The following is a 22,125-nucleotide window of genomic DNA, read 5'->3' as shown; positions in this document are numbered from 1 at the left end:
CGCTGACGAAACGTTATTTGCGACGACTTCAAAGAAAACAGAATTTGATTGGATATTTTTAAATACAACATTATATGAATAATTAAAAAAAAAATGGAATTTAAATCGAAATAGAGATATAATAATATCTTAGATTATATATTTTATTTTGAAAGACTTTTTTTTGTTACAAAAGATATTAGAATACAGTAAAATTGATCTTCAATGTAAATTTATTTTAAAGAAATTGTCCAATCCGGTATCGCGTAAAATAGCCTAAGCCTTTGTCAGTGCGACGGGCGTAATACGGATTTTTTCGTTGAGTGGCGTGGCTCGGCCACTCGACATCCCCCATATTTCTCGCAAATTTTCATGGTTTTCTAAAGTTTTCCCATTTTCCTCTAATTGAAACGCTTCTCGCCACTTCATAGCCTAGGCTCAACGGGTTTTCATCATGGCGGAGGCAGTAAAACGAGAGTACGAGGCGTCGTTGTCCGACCTGACTTTCAACAGTAAACCGCTGATCAACATGTTGACGATGTTAGCCGAAGAGAACGTGAAATACGCGAAGCCAATCGTTGAGGTCATCGAATCCCGACTACAGAAGGTTACTTGATTTGAATAGATCACGTCTATATTAATTCTAGAATGATATTTTTGTAATATCTGCACATTTGGCGGTGTCCATTATGATGAAATTTCAGGAATATTCGTTGGGTTTCTGACTTTCTGAAAATTCAATATGGCGACCAAAAATCTCTTTGAATGAGGGCGCCCTTCAACCTTGCTCTAAATTTGGATGATAGTTTTGATTTTTCATGTGTAGGCCCCTATTGTTTTAACATTATAAGCTCTAACAACCGTAGTAACATTAAGATAATTATCATGTTTTTAAGATTTATGGGAAAAAATTATTTAAAATTCAACTAAGAACAACTCAACAAGAATATTCACTTGTTTTTTTTGGGGGGGGGGGGGGGAGGGCTACATTTTTTTGGACAATTTATCGGCCATCATTTCAAACTTATTCTTGCTCTGGTTATTCAAACAATTTTAATTCTAAAGATACAGTTGGTAGGAAGAAGAATTCCAGAAATGTAGCCAGTTTTGATGATTATAGGCTAGTAATAACTCGTCGTAGGGGTTTCAGAAAGAGTTCACATGAGGTCACTGTTTGGGTTTAGAAATAACATCTGTTTTACTGCATTGAAAATTATATTTTACTCGTAAAGATAATCCAGCCTCTACCATTATTTAACGATTAAAGATGTTGAAAGGCAGATAAATGGCAGATGTGTTTTCAAAAGTTTGAGAAATAGTTGAATAATAAAATGTGATGCTGCTCGATCAAGTGTGGCTGATGTGTTCATTTATAATGTCAGAGTTGCATCTGAAGTCTGAACAGAAATTTAAGATGATTTGTTGCCATGGTGATGCTGATTATAGGTGTTTTTATGGTGTTAAAAATCAGGCTAAATGATCAAGTAAAGTTTTATGTACAAAAAGTCTACAAAAGTGCACTAAAATGTTCTGTATTTAAAGTTGCAATTCTTTTGCCGAAAAATGTCAGCTTGGAAATTGTTAATTTTTGCACAAATAATTATTTATACTGTATGATATAAAATTAAGCCTGACAAGTTACATGTTGACAATGGCTGCGTTGTGAAACAATTCAAGTATAGTTGCCTCTGAAAACAAATAGCCCGGTTTCCCCTCTCTGCATTTTTGTTGCCTTCGCGTTGAAAACGTCTACATTATCCCCCACGTCTCAGTAATTTAAAAAAAGGAAATTGATGGAAAAAAGAACTGGATCCTAGCTCTCAAATGAACTAGCCTCAAATGCCTGCGCGGTACTTGTGAATGTATTGACTGTGTGCCTATGTTGATGTTGCAGTGCTAAGATGTAAAACGGAGACACCTTCAATTCATGAGTGTGAAAAGTCGGGAACAGTTGGGAAAAACATTCAAAACATTTGCAAAACTTTTCCCCTCGGGTTCTGATCTTTGTCTCCTGTCTAAGTCTTGGCGCTGCTTGATCTTTATTTTTTTCTTCGGTTTTGTGCGATGCGTACGAGTGCGGTGGCTTAGGTGAAATGAACAAATATGAACCATGCAGGGCAATCTTGCCACAAACTTGATTCATGCCTAAGAAAATAGAACTGGTCATATGGAGGAGACGTCACTAGCGAGCCACTGATGGGTCGAGATGTGGAGTGCAGTGCCCCTGATGGATGAGTGACGGACGTCACCTTTATGCCAGCTTTTCCAGGATCGACAAGAAGTGGGAGAGCCGATTCATCAACTGGGACCACGTGGAAGATGAAACTTGTCATCAGGAACACCAAATTGCCTGAAATTCTAATGCCCCACCCCCCCAAAAAAAGCAAAAGCTTTGATCCAACCAACCGCCCCTCATGTAAAATTGGACAGCTCTGTGCTTCGACCAGCACATAAATGCTTTGAATTGCGGCAATGTGCAAGAGAGGATTAATCGGGTTTGCCTTTCAGAACACTGTACATGTTACAACAGTCCATCGAGGAGAGGTTTTAAATATAGAAGAGACTCGCACCTCTTGAATATTGAATATGTCAAAATATTTTGAAATGTAACCAAGTTGAATTTATAAAAAAGGTTTTGCGAAGTGCCTATGGCGTTCTTGCAGAAGCGGTAGATGGCCCTGTGACCAGGAATATACTGCGTACAAGGACAAATATTCCTTAGTGCGTATTGCCCCGAGTGTATGCAACCAACTTTCGGAATGTTCACCCAACCCATAGTATCACACCTTTTTCAGCTGTTTTCAGCTATTTTTGTCAGAGGTCACTCGCACCCCTGTATTGTATCGGAGGAGTGCGCCCGAGCATGGATGCCCAGCAGCAGTGGCGCTCATTAATGCACTTTGTCAGTACCACTATTGAGAGGGGGGGGGGGGTAGGGGGGTACTTGTAGACAACCTGCTAGTAGACAAGCAGCTGCACACACACACAAAAAACCAGCCACATCTGCAAATTTTAATTCAGTTCCTTAAATTTGTAAGAAAAAAGGATGATTGTTGGATTTGCTAAAAAAAAAAAAAAAAGAGAATTGGAAAAGCTGGTAAAGTAATATTCCATTGTTTTGGAAGCCTAGGTGGCTATGAATGCAAATGGCTTCAAATGAGAAATGTGCCAATTTTAAGTTGACCTGCCTGGTCCATCCCAATCATCTGACTTAAGCATTTGATTGGGAAGAAACCTGTAACTTGTGTAAATAATGAGGAATCTAATCCTGTAAAGTTCTCTTTGGCATCAAATATGCATTGAAATTTTGGTTCTTTTGTAAAAAAATAAGAATGTTGATAGGCGATTTGGCTTGCATCCTTTCTGATCAACACTCCTTCCAATTAATTTCATCTCCAACTTTTTTCTATAGCATCTTCTGTCTCGAAACAATTTTTACAATATAAAAATGTTTTTGTTTTTACTTTGAAAGTACCTTCAATTGTCACGTGTTGCAGTGTCCAAAAAAAAGAAGTTTTTCCCCAATCTAGACTTCTTTCAATTACTTTTTGATCAATTTGGCAATTTTATATTAGTCAAAGTGGACGAAGATTGAATTTTCAAATGACTCGATCCATCATATGAATAACCATGTATGTATTTTCTTTGATGCAGGATACCAAGAAATTATTTTTCTCTTCGCTGTACTTAAAAGTCACTTTCACACTTGGAAAGAAAAACTCATTGAAAAAAAAAAAATCTCAATCTAAGAAAAAAAAAGCGGCCCAGAATTGGAACAGAAAAACAAGTCAAAAAGAAATGTCAAAATCTCTTAGATTGATTTGAGTTGCAATTTTTACGTAAGTCGTGATTCGAGAACATTACAGTCAATGAATTTATTTTAACTCAAGTCAAATTACTGTCCACTAATTGACTGGGTCTTCATAGGTGAGAAAGATAAGCGAAAAGCATGACTTCAGCTGCTAAGTGAATTGTATAAATGTGAGAAATTGTGGTGTCAATTTTATTCAAAAAGTGACATTGCAAAGTTTTCGAAAAATGCTCATGAATGCTCAGAAACACATGATATGTGAAAGTGATGTAAATGGAGTTTGGCATATTAACTTTGCCCCAACTCAATGTCACCACGTCCATTACTCAGTTAAAGTCGCTGACATCGCTTGATCAAGTCGGATCCCGCAACTAATTTGCAACTTCAATCAATCAAAGACTTGACGCTGAATGACTTTGAAGCCGATTTTTGTTTCCCTGCGTTATGCTTTCCCCTTATTTTAGAAGCAGCGGTAGGATATTCTTAAATAAGTGTGAGAGGGGCTTTAGTTGACCACTTTTTCCTCCCACCTCGTCTGTGCAGGCCAAACCCTCTGAAAAACTACCTGTCCTGTACCTCATGGATTCGATCATCAAGAACATGAAGGGTGCTTATCTCGAGGCGTTTACCCCGAATATTGTACAGACATTCTGCAGTGTGTTTGAAAAGGTTAGACATCTGTGGCAACTTATGGTTACAGCTTAAATTTCTTTGTAACATAATTATTTAAAGCATCTTTGAACTGAGAAGATGTGAATGATTGAACAGCTTTTTGTTTGTAAGTAAAAAAATCACAAGTTGTAACTGTAGTTATAAATATTAACTTTTTGTTTAAAGTTTAAGCACTATCTTTTATACTTTGGTATTTAATGTTTAACCATTTTTAATAGTGCAGTAACCAGCGTTTTGGACTTGTTTGTCAAATAAAGTGATTTTATTTTAGTTATGTTTATAAAGTCTGATCAGATGGGGAAGAGGGTAGCGTTTTGACATACCTGTACTTCATACTTTATTTTCGTGACTGCTTTAGGGAACAAAAATTGTCCAAGTTGTCAATAAAACGGGCCCAAAAACCTACCCCCTTCCCCTACTCAGAAAAGAAGTAAAAAAGGATATTATTCTGAGTTGATGAAGTGGCTGATTCTATGTAGTTTTTTCCCCATTTTGTCAAACCTGTGCTAGCATGTCCACTTTTATGGTCGATATTTGTTGTCCCACTTAAGCTTTGGCGAGTCTTACCTAATCTTTGTAGACACTCTTGTGACTGTCGCTGAGCATCTTGTTGGAAGGGAAGCATGGGAAATTTTTGGGTAGGGAAGAGTTAGGAAAGGGGTTTAAAATGTAGAACTTGGGAAAGATCCTAGACACATTGATCAACACCCCCCCCCCCCCTTAAACCTCACAACCCAACTCCTATCACCACAAGGTTACATTTCCAGCACTTTGCACAAACTTTCGTAACCCCATAAAATTCCTATTTTCTCCCCGGGGAAAAAAAAAAGATAAAAAAGCGCTGACAATGCTGGCAGAGTTTTGTGAGAGAAGGGGTCTTAGAATAAGAATAACATTTCATTGGATCTCTGACCTTTTTGGAAGGCACTCCCTTCCTTGGCCTTGCAAGTTGCAAACTCTATTGATCTGTGAAAACATCACAGAAAAAAAACCCACCCAAACTCGTCTTCCAGAGAAATCAAGTTCATGCCTCAAAAGGGAAGCCCTCTAAAAAATTAAGAAAAAAAACTTTTCTCAAGCTAGCAAACAGTTTGGCTTTGGCCATATTTAGCTATTGTGTAAAGATGACCAAATTTGTACCCCTTTGACCTTCACCTATTTGCCCATTGTGAATGAATGCCAGGTCGACGAAAAAACCAGACAGTCCCTTTTCAAACTGCGGATGACTTGGGCCAGCTTCTTCAACCCCAAGAAGCTGTACGCCATGGACCTCAAGGTCAAGGAGTTGGACCCGGCATGGCCAGTGGTTGCTGACCCCACCGCCACCCAGCCAGCAGCTATTCATGTCAACCCCAAGTTTATTAAAAAGGTGAGTTACTTTGATTTTGTACTTCGTTTTTAAGTGTATGATTTGGATTTAAAAGGGAAAAGTGTTGGTATTTCTGTTTCCGAAAGGGAAAAAAAAGTTGAAATCGCCCCCTCCATATTCTATGCTCCGCCCCCTTCTTTCTGGTTTCAAGTATTATATTACAATATAATTAAAAACAATCTGATGTGGAGGGGATTACAGTGAACTGAAAGAAAACCAAATTCTTTGTTGCGACACTGGGGCAGTTACGGGTCACTGTACACGACAGGTGGCCACAAAACTGTTAGATGAGCAATTCACCCCGTCGTCCTAATAAAGAATGGCATTTTTTTTGCAAGGTAAAATATTGGCTTAGGCTGTTTGTGGAAGGGGGGGGGTTGCATAACCCAACTCCCCCCCCCCCCCTTCCCTACCCCTTTACCACCATCACAATGGCCCCTTGGCTGCTTTGAGTTGAACCAAAAAGTTGTGCCTTGAAAGTGGAAGAGGTCTCCTAAGGGATGCTGGCCACCCACCCTACCCCCTCCCACCTCAGCCCTCCCCCACCCCTCCAAAAAAATCTGGCCGTGCCACTGCCGTTAAACTAGGGTTTCAAGATCTGAGAATTGAGATCAGCTAATTAACCCAGTTGCTCTCTTCCCTATACCCCAAAGCCCCAGGCCGATGCTACGCCCAAGACATCACAGCCAGCCGCCACCGCTACCCAACTGACCACCACCAGCATACAGCTGACAGCGGTGGAGCTGGCCGAGCGCAAGAAGAAAGAGAGCGAGCGGCAGGAGATGGAGATGAGGCAGCAGCTGATCAAGAAGCAGGAGCAGCTGCTGGACCTGCAGAAGAAGCGGCTGGAGTTTGAGCTGCAGCAGACCCAGAGCAAGCTGGAGGAACAGGTCCGTATTTGCCATCCGTTGGCAGTTTGAATAAAAAAAAACTCCTGAAACTTTGAGACAGGACAGGCCTTTGTCCCGAATAGACCAATAAATTAAATCTTACCTCATGATCTTTTGTCCAGCCAAGAGCAGTGTTGTAGTCGAGACCATCACAAGACCAGCCACAAGACCAGCCACAAGTAACAGTGACAAAGGAATGCCTTTGTTGCAGTTCATTTGAATAGCTTGTGACTTGAATTGAGACTGAAGGTCTTGTGATGGTCTTGTGATGGTCTTGCAGGGTCTTGACTTCAACACTGGCCAAGACCCATGGTTGTGCAGAAATGTCCATTAGTCTGATGTAGGTGCACTTTCTTCCCACTCCCTGCCTCTCAATGTAATGCTTTACCTGTACCTTCCAGTTGAGTTTGATTTGTCCCAGTTTAAATGTCATGTCAAATTGTCAATAACTTTAAAGGTTTCAGCAGGTTGATGGACATTTGGTCCGTCAGCAGTTGCAAGGTGAGAGTTGTTATTTGTGTTTCATTATCTAAGCTTCCTTCTGAAACTTACTCGGCATTGTTGCGTAATTTTTTTTTAGGCTCTTGAGCTCAAGCAGAAAAATGAGCAGCTCTTATTCCAGCAGCAAGCCCTTCAGCAGCAGCAGTCCCTTCAACAGCAGCAATCTCTTCAACAGCAGCAACAGCAGGCAGCCGCAGCAGCAGCAGCTGCCGCTGCAGCAACCTGGCCAGGTGTCCCTCCTCAGCAACCACCTCTCATGTGGCCCGGTGGACCACCCATGCTGCCTGGAAACAACGGACCGCCCATGCTTCCAGGTCACAATGGCCCCGGACCCCCTATGCCGATGGTTCATGACCAATCTATGATGCCCATGCACAACCAGCAGCAGCAGCAGCAGCAGCAACGTCACAGGCAACCGCAGCAAGTGTATTTGCCGCCGCCACCCGTGCCGCCATTGGGTTTGGTTAACCCGCAGGCTGCACCGCCCATGCAGCCTGTTCTCCCAATGCAACAGGTACCACCAGCCCAACAGGTTCCACCAGCCCAACAGGTGAGTCGTGGTTGAAGATTTTGCTGAACTGGTCTTTTTTTACCTTCATTTACTAACATAATTCCTAGTGGCCTTACATTGTAGCTGTTAGTAAAGTATGCTAGCTTGCTGGGTGGCCACTTTCCAGTAAGCAGGGTTGTAATGGAAATACATGTACAGCACATCAATTTGAAATATTTAAAGCTATAGTCCATCATTTGCAGCCATCCGAAAAAGTAACTGGCGTAATATTGTTGAAAAACATACTTGGTTGAAAGATAGTAAGTGGACTAAACTCCCTGTGAAATTAATCTTTCTGGCAAGCTATCATTTTGAAGTAATCAACGAAAGAAGGCCTTTCCAACGGTGCGTCTTAACCGTAGGAAAATTTAAATTAGTAGTTTGTTTTGTTATTCGGCGCAGCGTGCGCAAGCATTGGCACGACGCACAGGCGCGCGCGGTTGCTATAATTCGTCGGATCAGTGCGCGACATCGCGTATAGCTGCAATTCAAAACAATTCAAAACATGATTCAGCAACTTTTGATTTGAAATTGAGATCCTAGAATGCTGTTTTTCTCGGAATATACAGCTGAAGCTGAACTGAAACCTCATCAGGTTAGTTGTTCAGTATCCTTCATTAGATTTTGAACACTTTTGTTGCTTTAAACGAACAAAATGCACAAATTACAAATGATGGACTATATCTTTAATTGACACATTTAGCATTTGGATTGGTTGTCAGTCTTTGTATGCTATTTCCCAGAATTTTAAGCAATGTTTTCTGCTCGGAAAATGGATGAAACTTGACCTGGTGAAAAAAAAAAAAAAGTGTCTATAGGACGTTTTATCCTGTTTTGTCTCTTTGAAAATGAAGAGTTCTATAAAGTTACACAATGTACTTGAGAACTTTCAAGCAAAGTTATAAAAAGGGGTGTGACTTTCTTCCAGCATTGTTATTTTATAGATCTCAAAAATGCCTTGATCTATATCACAATTTTCCAAACTTTAAAATCCTTTTTTTTTCAATGGTTTGACGTCTAGGGCCCTAAGGCGGCATCGGTTACCCGAGACCCTCGCATTGCTCGTGATCCCAGACTTGCTCGTCGTGATCCAAGGATTCGAGGTGCTGCAGATGCCACCCCCGCCGTTCCTGCATCTATTGCTCAAGCTGCTCCAGTTGTTGCCACTGTACCCCCGGTCCAAAGCACAGCACAGACACCTGCCATTGCAGTCGCCAATCCACCGTCCGTGCCTCAAGCTACCTTAAAAGACACCTCACAGGCCACTTCTAATCAGCAACTGAGAAGCGTGGTCACTGTCGCACCATCACAGCCTAGCTCCAAACCAACTCCCAAGTCGCCAACCAAAGGAAAGGTTGCTAAAGACAGTAAAGCCAAAGACACAAAGCAGCAAGCTGCCCAGAAACGAGAAACAAAGCCCGACAATAAGCCAGAAACAAAGCCAAGCGACAAGAATGACTCAAAATCAGAGGTCAAGCCGAAAGAGACAAAAGCAACGGAGTCTAAATCAGAGGGCCAGAAGCCCAAACCAGAGGTAGTTGCCAAACAAGATAAATCAAAGGACACGAAATCCAACGATCGATCACCCCGCCGTTCAAGTGACGAGAAGAAGGATAACAGAAGCGACAGCAAAAGCAGAGACTCCAGAAGCTCCCGGGAACCAGAGCGAAGGACCAGCAGGGACTCCAAGAAGGACTTTGATAAAAGAGATAGCTGGTCCAGCAGGGAACGGGATAGTAGGGAACGGGACAGAGACTACCATGACCGACCCAAAGACAGGGTCGGCGGCTCCAGGGAACCATCCAGGCTGGCGATCTCCAGACGCAGATCCAACAGGTCTCGCTCGCGATCAAGATCACCAGTTTCTAGATCACGCTCCCCACGTGGATCCGATAAGAGTCGCGCAACCTCACGTGCAGACCCAAAGGTGGACAAATTTGGTCGGGATTTGCCTCGCCCTGTCAAAGAAACAAAGGAGGAAAAGAAACCAGAACCGGCCCCTGACAGTCGCAAGAAAGAAGACGACGGCCGCAAGAAAGACACTGATGAAAGTTGCAAGAAAGACATTGATGAACGGGTGAAATCGAGACGTAGTAGTAAAGAAAACGTGCCAGATATCAAAGCAGAGAACAAACTGAATCAGGGGAAATCAGAGAAAAGAAGGTCACCTTCTCCGGATAATGAAACTGACAAAGAAACCCAGTTGAAAGAAGAGGCACCTAGTAAGCGACCGCGGTTGGACGAAGAAACGCCACCGGACAAATCACCACCTCCCAAAAAGTAAGTCAGAATTTGGTGGTGTTTTTTTTTACAGCACAAGGTTGCAGGAAGTTTTGGTGTGGCTAATCTACACCAAGCAAACTGGAGGAAATGGTCTTTTATTTAAGTTTTGATGGCTCATGAAGTATTGAGTTTTTAAAAGTACTCCATAATATCCCACTTTTAGTAGAGTAAAACCTTTCCGTTTTTGTCACAGTCCACCCAATCAACTAAAATGTTCATAAATAAACATATTAGGTCATGCACTGAAGGCAAATAAATATGTAGTGTTTGTTGCTTTTGCACATGAGTTTTTAGGTTTACAGTTTGAAGGCCATAAGATATATTATTATTGATATCATGCTTTCAGTGGTAAAAATATATCGGCCTATTGTATGCTAAAAAATGTCCCAGGTGACTGTAATATATCAGTAAAAGTATCCGGATGAGGACAATATTATTGGAGATATTGTGTTCATCCGGGCTTTTTAACAAATTTGCTGGTTCCCACACAATCAAGACCGTAGAATTCGATACTAAGTTTTTGTAAAAAAAAAATCGCTGCTTCAAGCGGCGTGATGTTGGCTTCAGTTTCTGAAGAAGAATTTAAAGAAAGTTTAAAGGAAAATACCTAGAACGCAACCAAGATGACACTAGTAAATATTCCGTGATGATATCTGCCTGAGAAAAAGCTACTGAAAGATTTAGAGATGCTGGAAAAGCTTTCACGAGCTCGTATTTTGTTACTGAGAAAGCGGTCGGCAGTTGGCAATTTTTACAAGACAGCGACATAAAATTTATTTATTTCGGATCAAGACAGCCTGATATAAACAATAATAAAAATATTGGATGGCTTTTTTTCGGGGTATACAAGAATATATTGCACTCGCTATAACAATATTGCACTTGTCTTTGACTCGAGCAATATTGTTACAGCTCATGCAATATATTCTTGTATCCCCCTCAAAGCCATCCAATATTTATTACACGTACAAGAGGACTGAAATATTGTAGTCAAACTTTAACCATGTGATTTTGACATTAATGTATTTTGCTGTAATTTAACCGTTTTATCAGGGATCCTGAAACTAAAGACAAGGACAATCAGCAAAAGGAGAAGAAGGCCAAAGGCGAAGACAAATCAGGCGATAAGCACCCGCGACCGCGCCCACTGATGGAACTTCCACCGCCACGCCTGGCCGTTGAGCCTGGTGGATGGAGAAAAGACCATCCTCATCCCCGTGATCGACTGGAGCATGAGAGAGAAATGATGTCCCCTCCTGGAGGATGGCGGGACAGGCCGCCGTCCAGACGAAGACTCAGCATTGACCCGAACGTCCACATTCCAAAGGAGTTGTCGCTGGAAAAGCATGCCTTCATTTTACAGCAGGTAAGCGCTGAGGTGGTATAATGGAAGTACCCTTAAGAACGAACTGGGCTTGTGTGCTGGCTTAAACACCCATTGATGGTGTTTCTCCATATCCACTTTAAGACCAGCAAATTGTAAGCCAACTTTGCCTTATGTTTCTTGAATTCTTTGGGAGGATAGATAATTTGGAGTGAAAAATGAAAGATATTTATTTCAGACTTGAGCCAAAATTTCAACTGTAGTTTGGGTTTATTGAGTTTAATTGCATTGGCATAAGTTGTGCAAAGAGTTTTTTACGGCCTTTTCTTTTTTAACAAGATCACTTTGTCCAACATCCTTGTTCAAATGCAGGCAGAAAAGCAACTCCATTCTGGCGAGCTGACCCACCAGCAGCATCAAGAGCTTTTGCGGGAGTTGTTTGAGTTGCACCAAATCCAGAGACAACAGAAGGACGATGAGTACATGCAGCAGCACCCCCATGATCCGCCTTTCAGAAAGCACTACCCGGATGATCCCGAAATGCGTCATCATCCGAGTTGGCATACAAGTCACAGGCAAGGTGGCGTGTGGCCACCAGACAAGGACATAGACCACAGGAGGTCATCGGCTCAGGATGTGGACATGAGAGTCTTTGACCCCGCACACCCGATGCATGCTGCAATGTCCAAGTCTAGAGGCGAGGACCCAGTGAAATCGGGTGCAAAACCACACACAGATGAGCAGTTGAAGCTGCCCAGTACTGACCAGGATGAAAGGACCAGGAATCCCGTCCATAAGGATCGTGACGATAGAGTAAGAGGCCCGCCTGCTAAGAATGTGCTCCCATCAGCACCTCTCAAGTCCATTTTGAAAACAGGAAAGTCGGTACCACTTGAGAGTCCCTTGTCACCGGAGCCTGAGGAAAAACGTGGCAACGATGCAGTGACCAAAACAGTTGTTGAAGGGACTCCAGAAAAAGCCAATCTGTCTGGGCAGGAAGACAAGCCTGCAATGGTGTCTAAAGACCAAGAGTCTCCTGTCTCAGATGAGACTAAGACCATTGCACCACAGGTAATTGAAACAAAAGACACTTGTGTGGCTGGAAAGGGTAAAGGCAAGAAGAAAAACAAGAAGAAGAAAAAGAAGGGCGCAGGCAATGAAGCTGAGGTCCACGTTGAAGTCTCAGCATTTGAGGAGAATCTTGAAATAAAACCCCCAGTTTTCAATGAGAAGAAAGTCCAACCATTGATGGACATGGACGAGCGCCGAAATTCAACAGATAATGAACCAGCTAATGTGCTTCCTGCTCCATTCAGAGAAGCAGATGATTTAGAGGACTTATTCCCGGCTGGAAAAGATCGTGATGAGCGTCAGGGTCCAGGACATCAAGTCAATCAAGACCGTGCTGAAAGAGGCAGAATGCAACCTAGAGAAGGGCCTCCTGGAGATGGTCCACCGAGAGATGGTCCTTACAAAGAGGGCATACGCAGGGATCGTCCACCAATAATGGATCAAATCAGAGAAGGTCCTCCGAGGGATCCAAGACTTCGTAAAGGTCCCCCTGAAATGGAGCCAAGAGATATGCCTCCAAGACAAGGCCAATTGAGAGATGAAAGATTGGGAGATTTTCCTTCAAGAGATGCATATCGAGAATCCATGCCAAGAAATCACCCATACATGGACCGACATCCTAATGAACTATCTAGAGAGGGTCCTTTTAGAGATAGACCACCTGGGGAAGGACCTTTCCGGGAAGAACCCCCGAGGGATCATCTTTCAAGAGGAAGCCCTCCAAGGGAATTGCCTTTCAGGGATGGTCCACCAAGAGAAGGTCCACTACGGGGAGGTCCAAGAGATGGTCCATTTAGAGAGGGTCCCCCAAGAGAAGGCTTCTTCAGAGATGAAAATGGTCGAGAACACCATTTTAGAGATATTCATCCAGGAGAAGGTCCATTCAGAGATGGCCCCTTCAGAGATGGACCGCCAAGACAAGGTCCATTCAGAGAGGGCCCTCCAGAATGGAACACATATGAGGATGACATACCAAGAGAAAGACCTTTTAGAGAAGGTCATCCAAGGGAAGGCTTATTCAGAGAAGGACATCCAAGACACGGCCCAATTAGGGATAAGTTGTTTAGAGGTGGTCCCCCAAGAGAAGGTATGCTGCCAGATGAACCTCGGAGAGAGGGCCCATACAGAGAAAGTCCACCTCGAGATTGGCCGTTCAGAGATGGGCCACCTCGAGATGGGCCGTTCAGAGATGGGCCACCTCGAGATGGGCCATTCAGAGATGGGCCACCTCGAGATGGGCCGTTTAGAGATGAACCACCACGAGATGGGCCGTTCAGAGATGGGCCACCTAGAGATGGGTCATTCAGTCGAAGGGTTCCCAGGGAGGGTCCATTCAGGGATGGCCCACCAAGGGGTAGTCCACCAAGAGAAGGCCTTCTTAGAGATGTTCCACCAGGAGATGAGCCCTTCAAAGGACGACTGCCACCCCATGAAAGACCGTTCAGAGAAGGCCTGATCCGGGAAGGTCCTCCATTCGAAGGTCCACTCCGAGATGGTCTTCCTAGAGACAGCTCGTTTAGAGGTCAACCAAGAGATGGTCCCTTCAGGAGGAGCCCGCCAAGAGGTGAACCATTTAGGGAAGGTCCCCCTAGACCGTTACCAAGAGATGGCCCCCTTAGAGATTTTGAGGAAGATTGGGACCCGAGACATGGCCCACCACGTGATCCACATGGCCCTCCACGTGATCCACATGGCCCTCTGCGTGATCCCAGAGAAGAAAGATATCCTGTACCACCCAAGGAGATGCAACCAAGACCTTTAACAACAGACTTCCCTGGAGAAGCCCCATTGCCCATGGAGAGATTTGGAGGTCCGCCAAGAGGAGGACCTGCCAGGGAGGGCCCTGGACCATTGCCCCAAACGGACAAGGATGATCGCCTGTCTCAACTGAAGGACCTAAAGTAAGTTATTGCTCCCAATTGTGACCTTAAAATCTGCTAAATAAAAAAGTTCAAAAATCCAATTTAAAACTGACACAGTTTTAACTAACAAATAATTGAATTATCAACTGTTGCAAATTCTGTAATGAAAGTTTGTTCCAAGGTTCTAGATTTTACTAATATTTTCTCTGATTTGTCTTGACAGGTCTGCAGAGCATTTAACAGTATCCCTGCCAGTGGAGATTCATGGTAAACCTCCAGCATCTACAGAACCCTTAGTGTCTGTACCTCATTCCGGGGCTCTGCTTCTACCATCCATAAACCCTGCCATAAATATTCCTCCAGGCCTTGGAGTGCCCAACCTCGGCATGGTTCCCATCCTTGGGCAGGGAATCAATCCCCAAGCAGCGTCATCCCTCCAAGCAGCATGATCCAGACGACAGGTCTTCATGTGAATGCTCCTAGGCCCACTTTCTTCAACCCTGGGCAGCCAGGCGGACTGATGATGGCCGTCCCTGGGCAGCAGAGGCCCGTGTTTGTACCTGGTATGCCGCAAGGCTTCCCCCAGCACGCCCCGGGTGTTAGGCCAGAGTTTGAAGGCCAGCAGCTGTTGGACCTGAGGGGCTTCTCTCAACCTCCTCCTGGGATGCCTAATCCTGCTTTGATGGGAGCACCACACCTTATTCGGCCAGACAATCCTCAAGGTTAGTAGTATTCAGTTAAATTTGCGATGCTGTATTATTACATTTTGATCGTTTTAAACCTAAAAGACGTGGAAAGGAAAAGCGAACATCATTTGTGATTGTCCTTGTAAAATCTAAAAACATTAGTTTTGTAGTTAAGCTTAAATGACCATTTGGAGGACCTCTGAAAATGTCTTGAAAGGCAATAAAAGCTGGAAAAGATTGTAAATTAGACAGATGTGCTAAAATCCATTACATAGATCTTTGTGGCCAACAGTAATGACGGAGATCATAAAGAAAAGTTTCCCAACTTCCATAGGGACAGTCACTTTCAAACCGTCAAGGTCAACCTTGCAGAATTGCTAAAGCAGAGTCTGGATTTAACTTAACTGAAGCCTGTTTGATTCATTCTCTGTCTGGACAGGAACACCACCCCCTCCGCCCGTAGCACCTCTGGACATCAATTCACTCTTTGCCAAGCTGGTGTCAACAGGAATCCTTCCCCCCACTAGAAGCGACTCACCAGTGGTACAGGTAAGTAATCACAAGGTACTTGCCATTCCCAATAATGCATTGTTCGGCACAAGTGAGTTCAGAGAGCCTTTTAAAAAACGTCAAAATGCTGTTTGATAGAGATTTTAAATTAGAACTTTATAGAACTGGACTCCTGAATATGCTAAAAGTGACTGATCACCTTAGAACCCGTATAATTAACCTATCGCGGTAGAATCGCGTCAGAATCACGTCAACTCAGCTTGTGAAATATTTACGTGATATACAGATGGACGCGGAAGGCGCAAAATCTGAGACAAACAAAACTCAGTGTACAAAAACTCCATAGGGTTGTCTAAGTGGCGTGGGTAACTCGCAAACACCGATGTCAATATTAGGCTCAGTTATTAATTTTTCTGAGGTATATTTGTTTTATAGTTGAACAAAACGATTGACTGGAACAGGGTTAGAGCTTGCGACCTCTAGATTGCTGCTCTGGTGCTCTACCGTCTGAGCTATCCAGCCCTATGTTGGCGGTCCCTAATTTGTTCAATGTCTTTGTTCAAGGGGTGCTAGTCAGAAGCCATAAACCTGTATATGTCATGTAGCCAAAGTCACGATGCTAGCAACATTAGCAATGCTGCAAACCTGGGAGAAAGCAAATGGGAATCACTCAGAGATGATACAGCTTTTTATTCCAAATTTTCAAATAAACCACAAAAGGGTAACTGACTAGGTACGTTATAATATAGCAAAGAAATTGAGACGTATTAGGAGGGCGCTATTTGGAAGGGGTAAACTCTTGTCTTTACCGACATTTTTCCAAACCAATGAGTGCTATCGTGTGCCGTATCTCAAAAAGGCTACGTGATTTATAATCAATCAAATATTTTTATTGGAGTTGTTGAGAAACTTCAGTCGTTGTTGGTTTGGCTTTGCAGGGTACAGAAACGCCGCCCCCCACAGGGCCCAAGGAGGAACCAGACCCCGTTGAACCTGCAGAGAATGAGGATCTGTTTGTACCAGAGCTTGGACTCTACCCAGAGGAACTCAAATGGTAAGGGAAAATACTCAGGTAAACAGTAACAATTCTTTGAAAGACTTTGAACATGGAGAAAAAAATAATTGTTGCTGTTACTCGTCTTTTGTACATTGCTACAATGCTAGTTTATAAGTAAGTCTGTTACAAGCCAATATGGCCCCTCAGGCCGGCGTTTGTCTCCGGTTTCCGTGGCATGAAACAACTGAGAATATCTCTATTCCCCCTGGAGGGGATGCTAGTCCATCACAGGTTACTCCCCAGCTAATGCCGGTACCCATTTACACTCCTGGGTAGAAAGAGGCAAGTTTGGGTGAAATGGCGTGCCCAAGGGCATTGTAGTTAATACTTTTGTAACTTTCACTTTGTTTCAGTCGGTACGAGGGTGTTATCAATCGCATCTACACAGGCACGCAGTGTTCATCTTGCGGTATGCGCTTTGTTGTCGACGAAATGGACAGGTATTCTTCCGTAAAATTTTTATCAATTCATTTTTGGAGATAAAAACTGCAAATGAATACATGATGCTTCTAGCATGTCTCTGTGTTCTTACTGTTCAAATTGATTATTTCTTTATGTATTTATTTATTTTTTTTTTCATTTGGCTCGCAGATATCGCAAGCATCTGGACTGGCACTTCCGTCAAAATCGTCGGGACAAAGACGGCATGAAGGCCGCCCAGAACAGGAAGTGGTTCTACGAGGTGGACCAGTGGCTAAATTTTGAAGAAATCAACGAATTGGTGGAAGGTAAGCCCAACTCTGTAAATATAATTTGTATATTTTCAATTTTAAACACATGGGAAGGATTTAGTGAAGGCTTTTTACAACAGCAGTTCTGAAAAAGTTAGGACTAATTCAGTTCATCTGTTCACAACCTGCAAAATCTTTTGCATTGATCCATACTGCATCAAGGAATTCATTAAAATTGATGTTGGTAAAACTAGTTTGGTTTAAATTATGCGTCACATTCCTTTGTCCTAAATAAATGTAATTTAAGCCATTTGCCTCTGTGATTGTTTACAAGCTAGCATTGAAAGGGTCAGATAGGCGCAGGCAGCATTACCTCAAAATCAGCCGAGTTGACGAAAACATCTTTTCATTAGTACATGCGTTACATCAGCTGCTATGTGTTACCATTCAGCACTCCAGACTCAAGAACCATTGAAATTTAAGTAAATAAGTCTGGGAGCTAGATAAGCCAATGTAAACAAAAAAATCACGGATGTTCCCGCCCGCCTATCGCCAAATGCAGCCCCTCATTCAGTTCAGATTTTCCAGACTATTTCAAGTGCCCCTTGGCCTTCCAAAATGTATTCCACATGGACTATAATGCTTTTCTTTCTCTTGAAATGGTGGTTTTGAATGCAGAGAGGAGTAACTTCTTTGAGTCCCTGGCGTTGTTGAATGACCAAACTGACAAAGACGGTGTGCACTGTGTGGCCATTGATGCAAGCATTGAAGGCGATGAGGTATGTCGTAAAAGGAAAATCAGTTTCAAACTAAAAAAATCACTGGATGTTCCAGGGGTTTGGGTGGGAGAGCTTAGCCAAAGGGTGATGCAAAATTGAAAAAGAAGAAAACCCACTTTTGACAGCAATTTTCACCTACTTGTTGAGCATATTAATTAATGGTATTAAAATATTGATCTTTAAACATAAGTGATGAAAAACTGATTGCAAATGCATATTTTGAGATATGGTAGTTTAAAATGTTCATGTGCCAAACCTGTTTGTCCACGGACGGCTTTATTCCATCCACTTGACTGAGCTCCGGAGTTTGATTTGAAAACAAAAAAACACTACACTAGACTTACATGTGGACAACAGTGATTTTAGTGACTTGTATTCAAATTAGCATACTAACACTATCCTTGCAATTGTTTTAAAGATATGGGTGAAGAGCTATACTTCAATACATTATAAAAAAACAACAGTTCAGATAAGTTAAGTAAGTAGGTTAAAATTCCTGTCAAAAGTGGGTTTCCTTCTTTTTGCACCACCCTGTAGTTTGGGTTTATTTCCACCTTTGGGGGCTGGGGAGGGGGAGTGGCTGGGAAAGGGAACTGAGGAATTTTGTTAAGAAAACAGTTTCACAACCTATCCGGGTCACTTCCTCAGCTCAAAATGGGCGACGGGAACAGACCGGTTCTTGGGGAGGCGTTGCAATCGTCTCTTCTATTCTGTTGATTACCGGAGCGTGGTGTAGGGGAGTTCTGATTACCCCTATTGTTGCAACGTTGAGAGATGGTTACACATTTTTCAATTGCGAGGATTTTGTAGATATCATTTTTTGTACATTTTAAAAACTCGGCCGATGTGTCGGTTTATGCCAGTAGGGCTTACGTTATTCGGTTTACACCTTTTCGTGGGCGGATCCAGGTTTGGATCATGAGGGGGTTCAGCTGCCTAGGGTTGGTTTGGCTGGCTTTTGCTGAGTTTTTCTGCACCATTTTCCTATTTTTTGCCCCCTCCTCCACTGCTTTTCCTTTCTTTTTTTTCATCTTTTTTTGGAAAGGGGGGGGGGCAGTGTGAGCTTAAGATGTTTGAACAGATGTAAATACTTGTTATCCCATTTTGTTGGTGTTGTAGATGTGCAGTCTGTGCCATGAGCCGTTTGAGCAGTTCTTCGATGAGGACGAGGAGGTGTGGAAGTTGAAGGATGCCATCAGGTTCAACAGGAGGGTAAGTTTATTAACTCATTTGTAGCATCGAGGAATATCTTTACCGCGAGTTGAAGAAATACTGTCTCAGAAAACCAAGTTCGGGAAAGTTTCATTAAGTTTTTTAAATGTTGAAATAACAAATCTGAGTGGGTTGCAATGTATAGATGTCTTGCTGTAGTTGTTGACTATTAAATCCTCTTTTCTTTTTTGTTACATTTCAGACCTTTCACCCTGGCTGTTACGAGGACGCAAAAGACGTAAGTTGATGACCACACGTCTCCAAATATTATTAATAAATTTGTTGTTATTGTCGCTACAATACAGAAGAACGGAGAATCTTTAAAGAAAACTTGGTTAAACTTCAAACTTAGGATACTATTATGACAGTCCCAAAACCTTTCAGCGTATAAATTTGGCATTTGAACAAAAATATAAAAATTGCTTCATGATTTAAGAAAAAAAGGATTCAAAATTTGCGTTTTTGTTTTGTTTGACAGGCTGCTCTTCTGGAAACCCCAACCCCAGGCGAGGATGGACTGAACAGTTCATTTGATGTGACGTGGAGTCCGTTATCAGCGTATTCTCAGAAAGGTGCATCAGCAGCTTCACAATCAGCGGAGAAGCTGACGAACCTGAAAGACAACAACAACGAGCCGAGCTCCCCGACCGCTGAGCAACCCCAGTCAGCAGCCCAGACAACAGACGTAAAGAGAGAAGTCGGAGGTGACGTCAAGCCATCCACTACTCCACCTACGTCAACAGCTCAACCAGTTGATCCACCAGAAGTCAGCCAAAGTCCACAAAGCGCTTCAGCGGCTGTGGAATTGAAACCCACGCCGGCAGAAAAATCAGCGGATCCACTGAATGATAGCAGTGCATCAACCACGCAGTCAGCGGACTCTCAAGTCGCCTACGAGCCTTCAGCAGACACTGTTGTTAAAATGGAGACAAGCACAAGCAATGACAGTCAGAGCTCAACTGCAGCGGAAGAGGTGGATCAACCAATGGAGACTGCTACAGTTGCTGAACCTAGCGTGACTGTAAAGCAAGAACCAACTGAGGTAAGCGGAGTACAGGCGGAGCCTTTCGTTGACCCCGAAGTCAAAATGGAGGTCGACGCAGTTGAAAATCATCCACAAGATGCAGCAGTTGAGGAGAAAATGGAAGTTGAAGACGCACAGCTTGTTGCTCAGGACACTGCAGCGGTTGAGCCAGCGCCAGGAGTGGAAACAACTTCCGAGAGTGTATCAGCTGCAGAGACAATCGTGAAGCAGGAACCAGTAGACGAACAGCCAGAAAACACGGCTGAGACAACCTCAGAGACCATAGCCACTGTCGAGGCAAAACCAGAAATATCTGAACAGAGCCCGTCAGAGTTTTCCCCCGGCCTAACGCCGGGGCAGTCCCCAACGGGCTCAACCCCAGTCAGGGATGAAGAAGAACCACCTACTCTTCCTACAGAATCAGAACCAGTACAAACCGAAACCGGCGAAGTACAGCATTCTGAAACGGCAACCGCCGAGCTAAAATCGACTGAAGCGGAACCGCCGTGTGAAACACCACCCAGTGCTGAGCAGGCAGAGGCCAGTACCGAGGCCCAGCCCAAGCCAGCCGAAGATACACCCATCTCTGAAAATCCTACTCCAGATCCGGAAACTAAAGAAAGCCAACCAGAAACTGTGGCACCAACTGCGTCACTGCCAGAGCCCAGTACCGACTCAAAAGAGAGTGTGGACACTGTGACGGCACCCGATACGGAAAGCCAGACAGAGAGCGAGAAACAGTCCTCGACGACTACCCCAGTGGTGAGCGAGGTGCAGAACATTCAGGCCATCAGTGTGATAGGGAGGACTCGGTCAGATATGCAGAGACGGAGGGATATGTTCTTTAGGTGATCCCGAATCCAACTATTAGCAGTGTAGTATATTTTGAATCAAGGGTTGATTTTTTTAAAATCCTGTATAAAGATTGCAAAATCGCCAATGATTTTTGTTAGTTTGAGACTCGGTTCTCCCATAATACAAAGTGTAGTTTAACAAATGTACAGGGAACAAGTTGTAAAAAGAACAAAAATATTTTGGAAGGGTCTGTAACGGATTGTTTTTTGAGGGGGGTAGAGTGAGGAGTTGAGTATCTACTTGAACAGCCAGTGCTTTTCAATGCAAACCTCTGGTCACATTATTCATTCACATACTCAGTCACATATCCACTGGAAGCAGCTCATTTGACCAGGCAGTGCATTCCTAAGAGGAGGCTTATGGCCCCCTCCTCCCCCCCCCCCCCTACTTGTGTTCAAGATTTGGTAACAGAGTGATATTTGATCTTCTGATCCATAATTTGAAGAGAAAAAAAGACCAAATAAAAAAAAAATACATGTATTGACATATCACTATCTTTTTCTTGGTTTTTATTTTTGTTTATATAAATGTCGAAAGTACTATGTCGAAGGTTAATGGGATTGTATCTGGTGATCATTTGATTTTCATCGTCATTTTTTGTCTATAATAATTTGTGGGAACAACGTAAAATATTTGGTGTTGCATATCTTTCTCTCTTTATGTTTTGCTTCTTGTCCTTGACATGCATAATAATATTCTCATTAATGAAAATGGCCAATGTTTCATATCCTATGATGTCCTTTTACTTGCGCGATAATTTTTGATTTTTGAAATTTTTATCCATGCTATTTGCTGGTGTTTTTAAATCGGGGAAAAAAATTGAAGCAAAAATCAAGCAAGGTTCCAGATTGTTAGAGATTTTCGATGGCTTTAGTTGCATTCCCTCACTGATAATTATTAATCGTTTTGTCATGATAACTTGCGTTACCTTGAATCAGTTCTAATATATATAAAATAATTTTCAAAAACTATTTCTTTAAAGTACAGTGTACATCTGAATAAAAACAAAAATTGTCAAA

The 22,125-nt window shown here is 42.9% G+C and overlaps 1 protein-coding gene across 1 annotated transcript; it reads left to right on the top strand.

Annotated features, from left to right (window-relative positions):
• The first annotated feature begins 292 nt into the window (after positions 1-292).
• LOC119727731 (pre-mRNA cleavage complex 2 protein Pcf11-like) lies at positions 293-21,967 on the top strand. Its single transcript, XM_038199763.1, is given in 18 exon segments — positions 293-586; positions 4,334-4,459; positions 5,646-5,831; positions 6,485-6,721; positions 7,302-7,772; positions 8,794-10,052; positions 11,109-11,421; positions 11,752-14,351; positions 14,536-14,729; positions 14,732-15,034; positions 15,438-15,547; positions 16,447-16,562; positions 16,919-17,005; positions 17,157-17,293; positions 17,915-18,015; positions 19,135-19,227; positions 19,430-19,465; positions 19,706-21,967. Coding segments are annotated over 18 exon segments (7,920 nt in total). The 5' UTR covers positions 293-433; the 3' UTR covers positions 21,104-21,967.
• The last annotated feature ends 158 nt before the right edge of the window (positions 21,968-22,125 follow it).

Source organism: Patiria miniata, unplaced genomic scaffold (genome assembly GCF_015706575.1).
Source record: "Patiria miniata isolate m_02_andy unplaced genomic scaffold, ASM1570657v1 HiC_scaffold_20, whole genome shotgun sequence".
NCBI classification, from domain to species: domain Eukaryota; kingdom Metazoa; phylum Echinodermata; class Asteroidea; order Valvatida; family Asterinidae; genus Patiria; species Patiria miniata.
The sequence above is the reverse complement of the archived record's forward strand: the minus strand, read 5'-3'. Positions and strand labels throughout refer to the sequence as shown.